At 46.6% G+C, this 14824-nt stretch overlaps 1 protein-coding gene across 1 annotated transcript in view; it reads left to right on the top strand.

Annotated features, from left to right (window-relative positions):
- LOC106893954 (discoidin domain-containing receptor 2-like) overlaps nt 1-14824 on the top strand; it is a 62751-nt gene that overhangs the window by 16183 nt on the left and 31744 nt on the right. Inside the window, exons 3-8 of the mRNA XM_014952315.1 lie at nt 3593-3695; nt 6308-6583; nt 6775-7084; nt 10937-11084; nt 11294-11399; nt 14135-14321. Coding sequence (XP_014807801.1) covers nt 3593-3695; nt 6308-6583; nt 6775-7084; nt 10937-11084; nt 11294-11399; nt 14135-14321 — 1130 coding nt within the window. The remainder of the gene's footprint in view (nt 1-3592; nt 3696-6307; nt 6584-6774; nt 7085-10936; nt 11085-11293; nt 11400-14134; nt 14322-14824) is intronic.

Below are 14824 nucleotides of genomic sequence, written 5' to 3' on the forward strand. Positions count from 1 at the left end.
TGGTTTGGTTGTTGTTGTTTTTTGTTTTGGTGGTGGGTGGTGGTTTTTGTTTTTTTTTTTTTTTTTTTTTTTTTTTTTTTTGGTGGTTGGACTCGATGATCTCTGAGGTCCCTTCCAACCACTACAATTCTGTGATTCTGTGATTCTGTGAACTTACTGGTCAGTGTCAGAGCAAGGTTAGAGCTCTTGGTTGGCTTTTAACAACCATGGTCATCATGCTTGATCCCAGCCAGACACCAGTTGCCTCCCAGTCAATTCTCCTGTAAAGAAGCCTCTTAAGAAACCTCAGACGTATGCATGAACATTCTGGGTGAGACCAGGGGCCCAGCCAGCTTGGTGTCCTGGTTCTGGAAGAGGGCACAGATGGGCAACCACACAGCAGGGCTTTACCCCAAGCTTTCTGAGCTGGCACTGGTGTATTTACCCGTGGTAGCTCCGAGTTTCTCTACCTGATTGTTGAACCCACGTGAACCTTTGCCTTCTGGAGTGTTTAATAGATTTAGGATGCATATGGGGATTTTTTTGAACTCTGCTGCCTGATCTTTTGATGCTTCCTGGTTCTGGTTTTTTGAGAGACAGTGAGTAAATGTTCAGGATATACATTATTTTTGTCATACTTCAGTGACCCCTTTTGTCGTGATGAGGCTGCTGATCTTTTCCTTTTGCATCATCTGTGTGGCTTTCACTGCCTTTGGATGGGAGAAGGAAGGAGTAAGAGCTCTATTCCATATCAGGCTGGCATCTCGCCACGAATACAGACAATGGTGTAATGGTGTTTTCTAGTTTGTTTGGTATTTATTCCCATAACTTGTTGTTTTGTTTTTTTTTCAAGTATTAAACAATCTGGTGTCATCAGCAAACACTGTCACCTCACCACCCATCTCCTTTACAAGGATATTTAGGACTATATAGAACATCACACCTTCATTGACACTGTGCCTGACAGCAGCTGCAGCCAAACCCTGCAGGCATTCCTACTCGGAAATCTGGCAGGTTCAACCTGCAGTGGTTTATTCTGTGTGGTGGTAACAACGAGGTGGGTTTCATGCCCCCATCTTCTCTTGAAGCCTCTGAACCTGGTGAAGAGCTTTATCCAGGTTTGGCACAGGGGCAGCAGTCCCGAGAGAGAAAGGAGGGGACCCCCAGGCAGTGCCCTGGCTGAGGGCAGGGCAGGCAGAGCTGCTGGCACGGCGGTGTGCCAGTGAGGATGCCAGCCACCACGTGTGCCACCCTGGAGTGACTGGAGCATGTGCTGGCACTTGGTCGTGTCACTGCAGACAGGGGAGGAGCTGGGACTGCTGTGAGCTCAGAGGAAGGCCAAAAATCTATAGGAAAGGCCAAAAATCTATAGGAAAGTCCATTTCCTTTTTTTTTCTGGGACTCGCCATTGACTGTGTTTTTGTCTTTTAATTGTTTCATGATTTAATCCTGTATAACTTTCTTCTTAATCTGTTGTTGATGTCAGTCTGACAAAAATATCTTGCTTGCCTGTTTTGAATACTGAGCCTTAATGAAGACATTAACATTTTGAGTTTTTTGAAGCATCTCTCGTATTCCAAGATGCGCTTAAGAACTTGTGTCAGGGGAGAGAGCTTGGCCAGCTTGGATTTGTGAGTCACATCTGCACCGTCTTTGGTGTATTGAGCTTGTTGAGATCTGTTGTGTCTGTGCTCCCTGGAGGCACCAAGTTTGAGAGTCTGGAGAAGAACTGGAGAGAAAAGCTTGCTCTGCTTGGGGCTGGAGGCAGGGACCAGACCAGGATGGGACTTGGGCTCCAGTGGAAGCTCTAACCTGCAGAGACACGACAGAGCAGATATTTCCGTAGGCTGTCTAGTCCTCTCTAACAGAAGCTGTTTAACTTCTTACTTGTTACTGGACCATTGAGAATAATAATAGTTCCTATTTGAATGCAGGTTGAGCATCCAGTTTATTCCAGGAGAAGAAGAAAAAGCTTTAACAAATTCTTCCTTTTTATGTTGCATCATTATCGATAAATAATTTTTCATTGTAAAATAGGTCATGCAACCAATACCAACATGGTTTTGGATTTCATGTTCTTAAAATGTTCCTCTGTAAAGTTTTTGCCTTGCCTGGACTCTGCTTTATGATGCTAACTCTTGAGTGTATTTCATTGCTTATAATTGGAGTTTAGGGTAACTATGAAGTAGTTGATCCATTTTATTTGCATTCTCCATTTTATCATTACCATGTTTATTCCCTAGGCGTGATAGCCTTTTAATTAAACTTGTCTGGCAATTTAGAAAGCATTGGTACTGATATTTATTTTTTCCTTGCTTGTGTTCCCATTTGCAGCTATCTGCCGCTACCCCTTGGGGATGCACGAAGGGACGATACGAGATGAAGACATCACAGCTTCCAGCCAGTGGTATGATTCCACAGGACCCCAGTATGCACGGTAGGTTAGTCTCTGGCAAAGAAATGTAATCCTTTTTTTCTCATCTATATATCCAGTATGTTATAAAGGAAGAAGTTCCCTCACCCTTAAAGAAACCTATTTGCTGATCTTGTTCACTGCTTCCATACTAAATCTAATTAGTGCTTAATAAAAGACCAAGAGGCAGTGGTCATGGTCACCAGCTGCGGTACAGGAAATTCTGAATTGATATTAAGGAAAAAACAATCCTTCCCTATGAGAATGAAATGGTGGGACAGGTACCCTGAGAGGGGCTAAGTCTCAGAGTGTGGAGGTTTTCAGGACTTGGCTGTACAAGCCTTGAGCAACTCACTGTTGCTGCGGAGTTGGCTCTGCTGTGAGCAGGAGATTGGACCAGAGGTGGCTTCCGACCCTTGTCTTCCGTGAATAAATCTCTAATGGATTTGTGACTTACAGGTCAGGTAGGGACAGCGCCCCTGGGATTATTGTAGAGCACTTTAAACTAAATCGTAGGAAATCATTTACAAGGATGAACTTTTCAACAGCATCCTATTGAGGAAATGGGCTGTGTCCACTTTGACTCAAAAGCCTGGAAACTGCGAAGTTAAGGAATTGTTAAAAAGCAGCTAAAGGATTTTTTTCTGTGTCAAGCAGTACTACAGTCTTTCTCAGAAGCTTGGCTTTTCATTTCTTGGTCATTTCATTTCTCTCAAAGCTACAAACTGAGGATTTGCAAATGCTTATAGTGGTAGGTTTCCTCAGAATTGTTTCTAATGGTGATACCAAACAATTTTGGTGCAAACCATATGAATTTCGGGTTAACTATGACACTTATGTTTTTATGATTAACTTGGGCAATCCAAAATCATTATCGATAAATAATTTTTCATTGTAAAATAGGTCATGCAACCAATACCAACATGGTTTTGGATTTCATGTTCTTAAAATGTTCCTCTGTAAAGTTTTTGCCTTGCCTGGACTCTGCTTTATGATGCTAACTCTTGAGTGTATTTCATTGCTTATAATTGGAGTTTAGGGTAACTATGAAGTAGTTGATCCATTTTATTTGCATTCTCCATTTTATCATTACCATGTTTATTCCCTAGGCGTGATAGCCTTTTAATTAAACTTGTCTGGCAATTTAGAAAGCATTGGTACTGATATTTATTTTTTCCTTGCTTGTGTTCCCATTTGCAGCTATCTGCCGTTACCCCTTGGGGATGCACGAAGGGACGATACGAGATGAAGACATCACAGCTTCCAGCCAGTGGTATGATTCCACAGGACCCCAGTATGCACGGTAGGTTAGTCTCTGGCAAAGAAATGTAATCCTTTTTTTCTCATCTATATATCCAGTATGTTATAAAGGAAGAAGTTCCCTCACCCTTAAAGAAACCTATTTGCTGATCTTGTTCACTGCTTCCATACTAAATCTAATTAGTGCTTAATAAAAGACCAAGAGGCAGTGGTCATGGTCACCAGCTGCGGTACAGGAAATTCTGAATTGATATTAAGGAAAAAACAATCCTTCCCTATGAGAATGAAATGGTGGGACAGGTACCCTGAGAGGGGCTAAGTCTCAGAGTGTGGAGGTTTTCAGGACTTGGCTGTACAAGCCTTGAGCAACTCACTGTTGCTGCGGAGTTGGCTCTGCTGTGAGCAGGAGATTGGACCAGAGGTGGCTTCCGACCCTTGTCTTCCGTGAATAAATCTCTAATGGATTTGTGACTTACAGGTCAGGTAGGGACAGCGCCCCTGGGATTATTGTAGAGCACTTTAAACTAAATCGTAGGAAATCATTTACAAGGATGAACTTTTCAACAGCATCCTATTGAGGAAATGGGCTGTGTCCACTTTGACTCAAAAGCCTGGAAACTGCGAAGTTAAGGAATTGTTAAAAAGCAGCTAAAGGATTTTTTTCTGTGTCAAGCAGTACTACAGTCTTTCTCAGAAGCTTGGCTTTTCATTTCTTGGTCATTTCATTTCTCTCAAAGCTACAAACTGAGGATTTGCAAATGCTTATAGTGGTAGGTTTCCTCAGAATTGTTTCTAATGGTGATACCAAACAATTTTGGTGCAAACCATATGAATTTCGGGTTAACTATGACACTTATGTTTTTATGATTAACTTGGGCAATCCAAAATCACAGAATTCTCCTAGTGGTTGATTGATTTATTTATTAGACCAAAGGTTTTAAGTGTCATGTGTCAATGGAGTTTGAAGCCCGTGGGTCTGAAAGCTGGGAGACTATTTTAGTCTCTGGGGTATGGCTTATCACCAGCTCTTCAGGCATCACTTGCCATCTGTTCCCATCATCTCAGTGCCAGGGCAGCTGGATGTCCACAGGGCGAAGACATGAAGGCACCCTCCAGCTGACTTTATTTTGTTAGAGGTCATAGTTGTCCTATGCAGGTGTCTGTCCCTGTCATTTCACTGTCACCCTTCCTGCCTTTCTTATATCTTCTCTTACTTGCCACTTCACCATAAGAAAGTCTTGCACAAACAGCTGACCACCCCGAGACAAAAACCTTCTCTAGGCTGTGCCTTGACCTTCGGTGTCTTCTGAGTACTTGATGCTTGGGCTGAGCACTTACCAATTCGTCAGAGACAGGATGGCTCTCCCAAAGACAAGGGCACCTCGAGGGCTTGCTCTTTGCTAAGAAATCGCTGTTGCTAAAAAGCTCTTTTTGTGGTCTTTTTGTGTCTGGATAAATTTTTCATCTTTCAAACTCTCACCACCTTGTGGCTTGCGCAGCCGGGTCCGCAGCAGCCAGGGTAAGGCAGCGTTTCCTGCAGTGGCTCCACCTGCTGATGGCTGCAGCTCTCTGCTCGGCACCCCTTCTCCAAGGATAAAAACATTAATCTTTGCAGCTGGTGCCACAATGTTCCATTTTGAAGCAGAGACCTTCACATCATACACCTGGCGGTGTCCTGCAAAAGCACCTCTGCTGAACGAAGGAAAGGTGAAAGTTGTGTTGAGATGACCCAGAATAATTTCGAGATGGGCAAGAGCTTCTCTTTCTGAAATGTGTTTTTAAGATAGCTCCTCTTTGTGCTTGTTAGAGCTGTAGGAGGTGGTCAGACCTTACTGTATGGGCTTTAGGAGAAATGGGTATGCATTTCACCAGCAAGGTGCTAAAAAGCATTCAGTGTGCAATTACCTACCGAGGAGCATCGTTTCTTCCAATCAACATGAAAGTCTGTGTCTGGGAAAGAAATTACTCCAACAGTTAGTGAAGGCTATCTGAAATGGAGAGAGTTGTTGTGAACAGGGCAAAACTGACTGCAGGACTCTGTTAAGTCTCAACTGACCATCACCCCAAAGGGGAGAGGCATTTGGTAGCCAGCTATCAGGTCTCACTTGCTGATTTGGTTTCTTTCTCCCAATTCTCAAAGTTCATAGAATCATAGAATGGTTTGGGTTGGAAGGGACCTTAAAGATCATCTAGTTCCAACCCCCCTGCCATGGGCAGGGACACCTCCCACTAGACCAGGTTGCTCAAATAGTCATCCAGCCTGGCCTTGAACACCTCCAGTGGTGGGGCATCCACGACCTCCCTGGGCAACCTGTTCCAGTGCCTCAAGTGTCCAATTACCTACCGAGGAGCATCGTTTCTTCCAATCAACATGAAAGTCTGTGTCTGGGAAAGAAATTGCTCCAACAGTTAGTGAAGGCTATCTGAAATGGAGAGAGTTGTTGTGAACAGGGCAAAACTGACTGCAGGACTCCGTTAAGTCTCAACTGACCATCACCCCAAAGGGGAGAGGCATTTGGTAGCCAGCTATCAGGTCTCATTTGCTGATTTGGTTTCTTTCTCCCAATTCTCAAAGTTTCAAGGTGTTTCCTCAGTTACTAGGAAGGCTGGATCCTTGGAAGTGACAATTTTTAATGTGTGTGGTTTTCCCCTCAGGTTACAAAGGGAAGAGGGGGATGGAGCCTGGTGCCCGGCTGGCTTGTTGCAGCCAGAAGATGTGCAGTTCCTTCAAATTGACCTGCACAAGCTCTTTTTCATCACCTTGATTGGGACTCAGGGACGACATGCCCGTGCCACGGGCAAGGAATTTGCCCGCGCTTACCGGATTGACTACAGCCGCAACGGAGAGCGCTGGATCTCCTGGAGAGATCGTCAGGGCAGGAAGGTGAGTGCAGTAGGAACCGAATCGTGGAGCACACAGAAGTCAGGTCACTGAGAACTAGACTGTAGAAAGCACATCCTCTATGTACTCCCTGGTGCATCAAACTTTATCCTGACTCTTCTGTGTCAGGCATTCACTGTCCCCTGCCTTACCATGTTCCAAGGTGTTCCCTCAGTTACTGGGAAGGCTGGATCCTGGGAAGTCACATTTTTTTTTTTAATGTGTGTGGTTTTCCCCTCAGGTTTCAAGGTGTTTCCTCAGTTACTAGGAAGGCTGGATCCTTGGAAGTGACAATTTTTAATGTGTGTGGTTTTCCCCTCAGGTTACAAAGGGAAGAGGGGGATGGAGCCTGGTGCCCGGCTGGCTTGTTGCAGCCAGAAGATGTGCAGTTCCTTCAAATTGACCTGCACAAGCTCTTTTTCATCACCTTGATTGGGACTCAGGGACGACATGCCCGTGCCACGGGCAAGGAATTTGCCCGCGCTTACCGGATTGACTACAGCCGCAACGGAGAGCGCTGGATCTCCTGGAGAGATCGTCAGGGCAGGAAGGTGAGTGCAGTAGGAACCGAATCGTGGAGCACACAGAAGTCAGGTCACTGAGAACTAGACTGTAGAAAGCACATCCTCTATGTACTCCCTGGTGCATCAAACTTTATCCTGACTCTTCTGTGTCAGGCATTCACTGTCCCCTGCCTTATTCCTCTGTTTGCTGTGATGGTGGACTGTTACTGACCTGATCCCCAAAATCCCAGTCACTGCTGCGACTGAAAAATGTGGCTCTTCACTACCTTTCTGCCCATGTTCAGAACATCATGGGAATGTCCCTCTACCAGCCAGACACTTGCTTCTAATTTGGAAGCTGCAAAGCAGATGCCTGCTTTGGGATTAAAAAAGAGGGAAGGGGTGGCAGGGAATGGAGATGGGTTTCTGGGTGCCCGATAGCCGTGTTTAATGTAGGGAGGAAGCAGTTTAGAGGGCAGGAAATGTGCTGAGCATGCATACTCAAAAGAGCTTCCCCACTCACTACTGTTGTCTCCTGCGGTCCCCAGATCTGAGCACACAGCTCAGCCCTAGCTGGGCTCTGGGTTGTGTTCAAAAGCCTTTATTAAACTTTCCCTGGGCAGGAGTCCCCTTCTCTCACCTGCAGCTCCTCTGACCTGCTCACCCTGCCTCAGGTTGGCTTGTGGAGTCTGAAGACATAAGCCAAGCTAGAACAGGTACTGGTGTGGTGATGTTTTCTAGCACTGGGGGTGTTTTGGAAGTCACAGTGGGGTCTATTTATCTAAACAACGCTGTATTGCAGTGTTAATTAATAGCTTCTGGCTTGTTCATGAATTATTTGCTCACTCAGACCTTTGACTGGCTATTTGGCCGTTACCATTATCTTGCCCATCCCTCTCATTTTGGTGTGTTCTGTGTTTGCAGGATGGGAGGGCAAGTTTAAACTCCGTGGGGCTAACTGTTCTTCATCGGTACTTCCCTAGGTGAAGCCTGTCTGTGTGTCGAGTTATATCAGAATTCAGTTCAGCATTCAATTGGTTACACGTCCACAAGCAGCTAAATGGGTTTTGTCTCCCACCCCAGTTCTGTGCAGAGCAGTGCTCTAGGGCACTGTGTCAGGTGTTACGATTTAGTGTGGGTCAATTTTTGAAAGATCTCCCTCTTAGGCCATAATAAGGTAATATAGCATCATACACAGCTGAATACATGCTTCATTTGAGCCATCCTCTCTTCTATTCTGTATATTCTGTCAGTGTGCGTACCTGTTCCCCATCATGTGAGACCAAAAAGGTTTCCCTCCTGGTATCCTTCGAAGATGCTTCTGCTCCTCTGCTGCTGCTGTTCTGGACATGACACACATAATGGGGTGCAATTCCTGCCCTTTCAGCTCCTCTGTAAAATTACCTTCCATAAAACATTTTTTTCAAAATGTGTCACCAGTGTCCATTAGCAAATCCGTATTTTAAAAGCACTGTGGTGTGGCCAAATAATTTGGTAAAAAGGTCCTATAAAATCATTCAAGCTTTGGACTGAGGTGCAGATGAAGATGCAAGACCCTAATCTACTTATTTGTATGCACTGGGGGTCCTCTTCCAGTCCTGTAGTTGATAGATTCCAAATCACTGAGACTTCAAAGTGTGACTGTGTGAGCCCATCTTGGCATATCTGTCTGTCCAAGGAGATCACAGAAGTAGTTTCAGGGAAAAAAAAGCCCAACAAAAAAAACCCTAAAATGCCAAATGAAAACCCAACCCTTTCACCTCTGTCCAAGGAGATCACAGAAATAGTTTCAGAAAAAAAAGCCCAACAAAAAAAACCCAAAATGCCAAATGAAAACCCAACCCTTTCACTATGTGTTAAGTTTTAGATCTCACGGGACGTTGCATCATTAGATGTGTAGCACATGCAGCTCCTCACCAAGAGAGTCACCTCCAGCTCTGATCTGCTCAGGTTGCTGTCCCTGTCCCCTCCTCTCTGACACCATGACTAATGTTCCATGGTGCAGCCCTGTCTGGTCCTGGTCTCTTACTGCCTTCTGACATCAGCCGTCTACAGTTGTTCACCAGCAGCACCACTTCATTCCTGGTGGTGTTGGGACTCTTGATGGCCATCAGTAGTTGCCAGGACTGGAAGCTGGTGCTGAGTTTGTTCCTCACACAGCTATCACGGGGTTTTTTGGTCCTGAGAAACCAAGTGTGCTCAATAGCAGCAACCCCACCTTGTGGAGGTGCTGTGCAAAGTGTGTCTTCATCTCTCGGAAGATGTCCATCCAGGACAGGCAAAAATCTCAGCTCTCCCAACACAGGGCCACTGCATGTGTACCTTTTGCTGAGGGGGACAGCTGAGTAAGTTTTTCCTCTTATTCTGTCCACGTAGGACTTTTTGGCTTGACATACCTGCCACCCCCAAGATTCCCCAAGAAATGGGCAGCTCCAGAGGATCTGTTCAACTCCTGTATGAAGATGTGGGATATTCTGCCTTATGTTATCTCCTCTTGGGTTTTATCTCCTGCCAGCAAGGTCTTGTGGAGCCAGCTTAGATGAAGCCCACACACTTACAGTTCAGACTTTTGATATCAAAAGTGTTCTTACTGTGTTTCCACGGGTCCATATTTTTTTTAAAAAAAATCTCTCAGGCACTTCTGGCCACTGCTGGGGGATTGACAGCTTCGGCTGTTTCCACACACCGACTGTCAAAATGAATAGTGGGCTGTTCCCAGAGCAGTGGTGAAACAGGGGACAGGGAGGGTGACAGTCCCTGCCCTGTCAGGCTGTATTTCAGCGGGATGGGGTGACCGAGGCAACGCCAAACACTTCTGTTCTGAACATCTGCTTTGCAGCTACTTGCACCTTCATCCCCCAAACGCCGCAGCACCTCTGGAATTTTGTAGGCTCATAGAAAAAGGGCATCAGGACCCTCTGCCAGGTAACAAAGGATGAGGGCAAGTGCTCAGTTAACTGCTGTTAGAGAGAACGTGGAAAGTCACCTGAAGAAAGAAAGTTAGGTGCAAGTTACTGGAGCTTTCTGCAATGTATCATCCACATGTACAGAATCACAGAATCACAGAATCCTCTAGGTTGGAAGGGACCTTAAAGATCATCTTGTCCAACCGTCAACCTCACTGACAAAAATAGACACCCACACAACAAACAAGGAGCATCATCACTAAACCAGACCTCCCAGCACTACATCAACCCGGCTTTTGAACACCTCCAGGGATGGGGCCTCAACCACCTCCCTGGGCAGCCCATTCCAAGGGCTGAGAACCCTTTCCGTGAAAAAATTTTTCCTAATCTCCATCTGAACCTCCCCTGGTGTAACTTGAGGCCATTTCCTCTTGTCCTGTCGCCTGTGACTTGAGAAAAGAGACCGACCCCCACCTCTCTACACCCTCCTTTCAGGGAGTTGGAGAGAGCAATAAGGTCTCCCCTCAGCCTCCTCTTCTCCAGGCTGAATAACCCCAGTTCCCTCAGCCTCTCCTCAGAAAACTTATTCTCCAGACCCCTCACCAGCTTTGTCGCCCTTCTCTGGACCCGCTCCAGCACCTCAATGTCTTTTTTATGGTAGGGGGCCCAAAACTGGACACAGTACTCAAGGTGAGGCCTCACCAGTGCCGAGTACAGGGGGACAATCACCTCTCGGGCCCTACTCTCCAGCCTGCCTTTCTCCTCTTCCTCAGAATAGTGCCTGGTATGGGCCTGCAGTGGACAGGAGGTGACATGGCAGCACCCTTCACCCCATAAGCCATGTACCAGGTAGGAGGGGAGCAGCAGCAGCTAATCCTCTGCAGGTACTGCATGGGAAAGCTCCCCAGTCTCAAATGATGGGGGACAAGTACACCGCTGTACGAATGACCAGCACGACAGGGAGAAGTTGCTGGTAAGGGTCTCTCTTCTCCAGGTGATCCAAGGCAACATCGATACTTACGACGTGGTCTTGAAAGATCTTCGGCCTCCCATCATCGCACGTTTCGTGCGGGTGATTCCAGTGACGGAGATGCCCATGACTGTCTGTATGAGGGTGGAGCTCTATGGCTGTGTCTGGTATGGTAAGTAGCCATTCCCATGCCTGTCACTGGAAAGTAGTCCTTAAACAATGCTGACTGGGACCCGCCTGCGTCCCCACGTATGCAGAGGGAATCCCAGGCCTACGGAACTGCTTCTGTTGGTCCACATCGTAAATAAAAGGATCATATGGACAGAGATGATGGAAGGCTGCTGCTGCTGTGTTTCTGAGGTATATGGCCTTCTTTTTTAGATGGTTTGGCATCCTATAGCATCCCTGAAGGAGGGACAATAGCGGCTCCTGGCTTCCCCATCGTTTATCTGAATGACTCGACCTATGATGGCTACCAGGAGCGCAGGTGGGAGAAGTCGTCCTGTTCTCTCTCGGTCACTGTGCAAATTATTTCTTCTTTCCTACTTACCTTATCACTAGTATCTTGTATCCCAAACGCTTCTTTGAGGTCTCCAGAGCTGCAAGCCAGCCTATTAGTTCCCCAGAGCATCATGGCTTCATTATTCCAGGCCCTTTGACACATTATTAGTTCCTCTTTTAAAGGAGGACATGGGCTCAGGATGCATCAGATCCATTTCCCCCAGCTGCCAAAGCCTGGTAGGGAAGAAATTATTTTTTTATTAATAAAAAAGTTAATAGAAGTTGTTGTTGCTTCTCTTTAAAGAGAAGAATGTGTCCTTATACAGCTGAGTGCTGTCTTTGTTCGTAGCTTCCATCTTTACATGATGTGATGACACAGTGCTGATGTGTCTGACTGCCTTAAAGCCCTCATTGCTCTTGGTCTCTAATTGTGACCATATTCATTGCACTGATTTCTTTGTTGGTTCAGGTACAGCCTTAAGCTGTCATGGATACTGCAGATCATAATGTGCTGCTATTCTTCTATTGCCCCAGATTGGAGTGGGGGAGCTGGCTGGACCTTTACCTCCATCCTATTGTCCCTGGAGCAGATGAAGGTCCTTCCCCTCCTTGTTGCCTTTGTTGCTTCTGCAGTTTGATATGGGAAATGCATTCTCTAGCAGATTGCATCTTAAACTGTTGCAGGAGGTCTCCAGGGTAAACTGGGCATCCAAGAAAGCGTGCAACACCTGAACTCTAGGCCTGCACTTGGTACCTGTGAGCTTCTGGACAGATTTTGAGATAATTGTTTTTGAAAGCAAAGCTCTGATGGACTTGAAACAACTTGGAAAACTGCATCACTCCCTGTGAGAAGCTCCAGGGCAGCAAAGGCACCATTGCCAATGTGGCATGAGAGGATGGTGGCTGATTACTCACTGTAAAGATTTCTTGGGTATGATGCTTTTCCAATTTGGAGTCAAAAAGCCTAAAGTACCTGGATTTTGGCAGCTCGTTACAAGGTCTGTTAATTTTTCATGTCACGGATTAGTTGGGTAGGGTGGCACGTTATTGACATTTTGAGGTGTCTCTGGTTTACTCAGTACTTGTCCCTTATGGAAGGAGAGCTCATTAAGAGTCTGTAGCTGAAATGTTAAATAACTTCCTGAACTTTCAGACATTTAGTGTGACCACTTTCTTTGCTATAAATAGGTATCTAAGTGTGTTTCAGTGTCTTGAAACCTCAGACAGACTTGGGCATGGGTGTCCTCTCGAGGTACCATATCCCTGCCTGGGTGGGAATGTGCCTAATAAGTGACCCGACAGTGTCTCCTCAGTGACCCGGTGTCATCCGTTGACTTAAGATGCTTTTATTTTACGTCCTGTTTCAGTTGGTATTCGCTTCCTGAAAATGTTTAATGTTGCCTATAATTTTTTTCATGCTTAGAGGTGATTTTTGTAAACATCATTGTGTTCTGTGGTGCTGGAGGTTAAAATAAGGGGGTGAAAAGTGCATTCTTCACGCTTGTGGGGTGTTGCAAGATACTGGGTAACAATGTCTTTATATGTTAATATCTGATGCTTTCAAGCTGCATAGATAATAGTAGGAATTGGATATTAAATAAAAAAAAAAAAGAAGGGATTTGTGTGCAGAAAGGTGTAGGTGCTACACTTGGCTGTGTGGCAGTAACTGAGGGAGCAGGGTCTGCTGGGGAGTGTCAGGGAGCTGCAGATGTAGACACAAACCCCAATGTGCTAAGCAAGGACTTTTCAAACTCCTTAACCTTGAGGTCATATCCCTGACTGGCCTGGGAGCAGGTGTCAGCCTCTTCCAGCTGCTAATCCTGTTCTGGAGTTCAAAGGCCCACATACCTGTGCAAATTCTGGTGTCAGGAGAGCTCCACTGGGATGGACTTGCAGAGCTTCAGTGCACGCAGCAGCCCAGCCCGGGCTGCAAACGCCGCCAGAGGCGGCTGGATGGAACGGGTCCAGGCAGCAAGTTCAGGCACTAATAGAGCCAAACTGTTTGCATTTTCCCTGCTGTAGGACAAGGGACATGGCAGGGATGGTGCCCAGAAGGGCAGGTGAGTCAGGAGTGTCCCACACCTGACACCTTCTGCTCTGGGGCTGTGCTGGGAAACTGTACAGGGGGCTCTGCACCCTTGGTTAGGAGGCAGAATGAGGCAGGGTCCTGGGTGAAGAGCCTGGTCAGCCTTGGAAAAGGAGCCGATAACACTCCCCTCTGGCACGAGGAGCAATGCCAGAAATGATCCTGGTTAGAGCTGGCAGCTGCCTGAGCTGCCCGTGGTCTTGCTGCTTTTCCTGCTTTTCTGTGCCCGCCTGCAAAGCTTTCCCTACTGGATCCCCCAGGACAGGATGGAGCGGTTCCTCCCATGCAGCTCCATGCTGAAATGCCGCAATTAAAGCTGTTTGAGAGCACAGAGTGTCATTTTCTGTAGTCTGTTTTTGTTCTCGAGAGGCTCTGCTCGTAGCTTGGCTTTGCCGTCGGTGCTTGATATCAATACAAAAACTTCTGCCTTTTCCCAAGCAGGGAAAGATTTTGAAAGCCCAGCCTGAACAAAATAAGTGATGTTGTGTAATAACAGGGAATGAGTTCTTGTCCAGGATGGGTTAAGATAAATAAACAAACTAATATTTTCCTGGTACCCGTTGAAGGAGCTGTGTGCTTTCCCATTTGAGCTCTCTGGGCTGGATTCTGCCTAACTCTTGGTTCTTTCTCACTAGGCACTTGTACGGTGGTCTGGGCCAGCTGACGGATGGTGTGCTTGGACTGGATGATTTCACACAGAGCCACCAGTACCGTGTGTGGCCGGGCTATGACTATGTTGGCTGGAAGAACGAGAGCTTCAGCACGGGCTCTGTTGAAATGGAGTTCCAGTTTGACCGACCACGGAACTTCACCTCCATGAAGGTAGTCAGCTTTGTCCCTCTTCAGCAGCCTGGGCTGGCTTTGAGTCTGGGTGTTTCCAAATATCCCTTCTGCATCCTCTTTGCAAAGCAGGAGGATATGAGGAGCCTGACAGTAGAGTCCACCACAGACAGAACAGGAGTCATCCCAAGTTTGTCAATGTAGAAAGTGAAGCAGAGGAGCACTTGCCTCTCCAGAGCTCATGGAATCGCAGAGTGGTTTGGATTGGAAGGGACCTGTAGAAATCATTTAGCTCCAACCCCCCTGCCCTGGGCAGGGACACCTCCCACCAGACCAGGTTGCTCAAAGCCCCCCCTAACCTGGCCTTGAACCCCTCCAAGGATGGGGCAGCCACAGCTTCTCTGGGCAACCTGGGCCAGATTCTCACCACCTTCACAGCAAAGAAGTTCTTCCCCAGATCTCATTTCAATCTCCCCTCTTTCAGTTTGAAGCCATTCCCCCTTGTCCTATCTCTGCCCTCCCTGATCCAGAGTCCCTTCCCAGAT

This window comes from Calidris pugnax, unplaced genomic scaffold, assembly GCF_001431845.1.
Source record: "Calidris pugnax isolate Ruff unplaced genomic scaffold, ASM143184v1 scaffold135, whole genome shotgun sequence".
Classification (NCBI taxonomy): domain Eukaryota; kingdom Metazoa; phylum Chordata; class Aves; order Charadriiformes; family Scolopacidae; genus Calidris; species Calidris pugnax.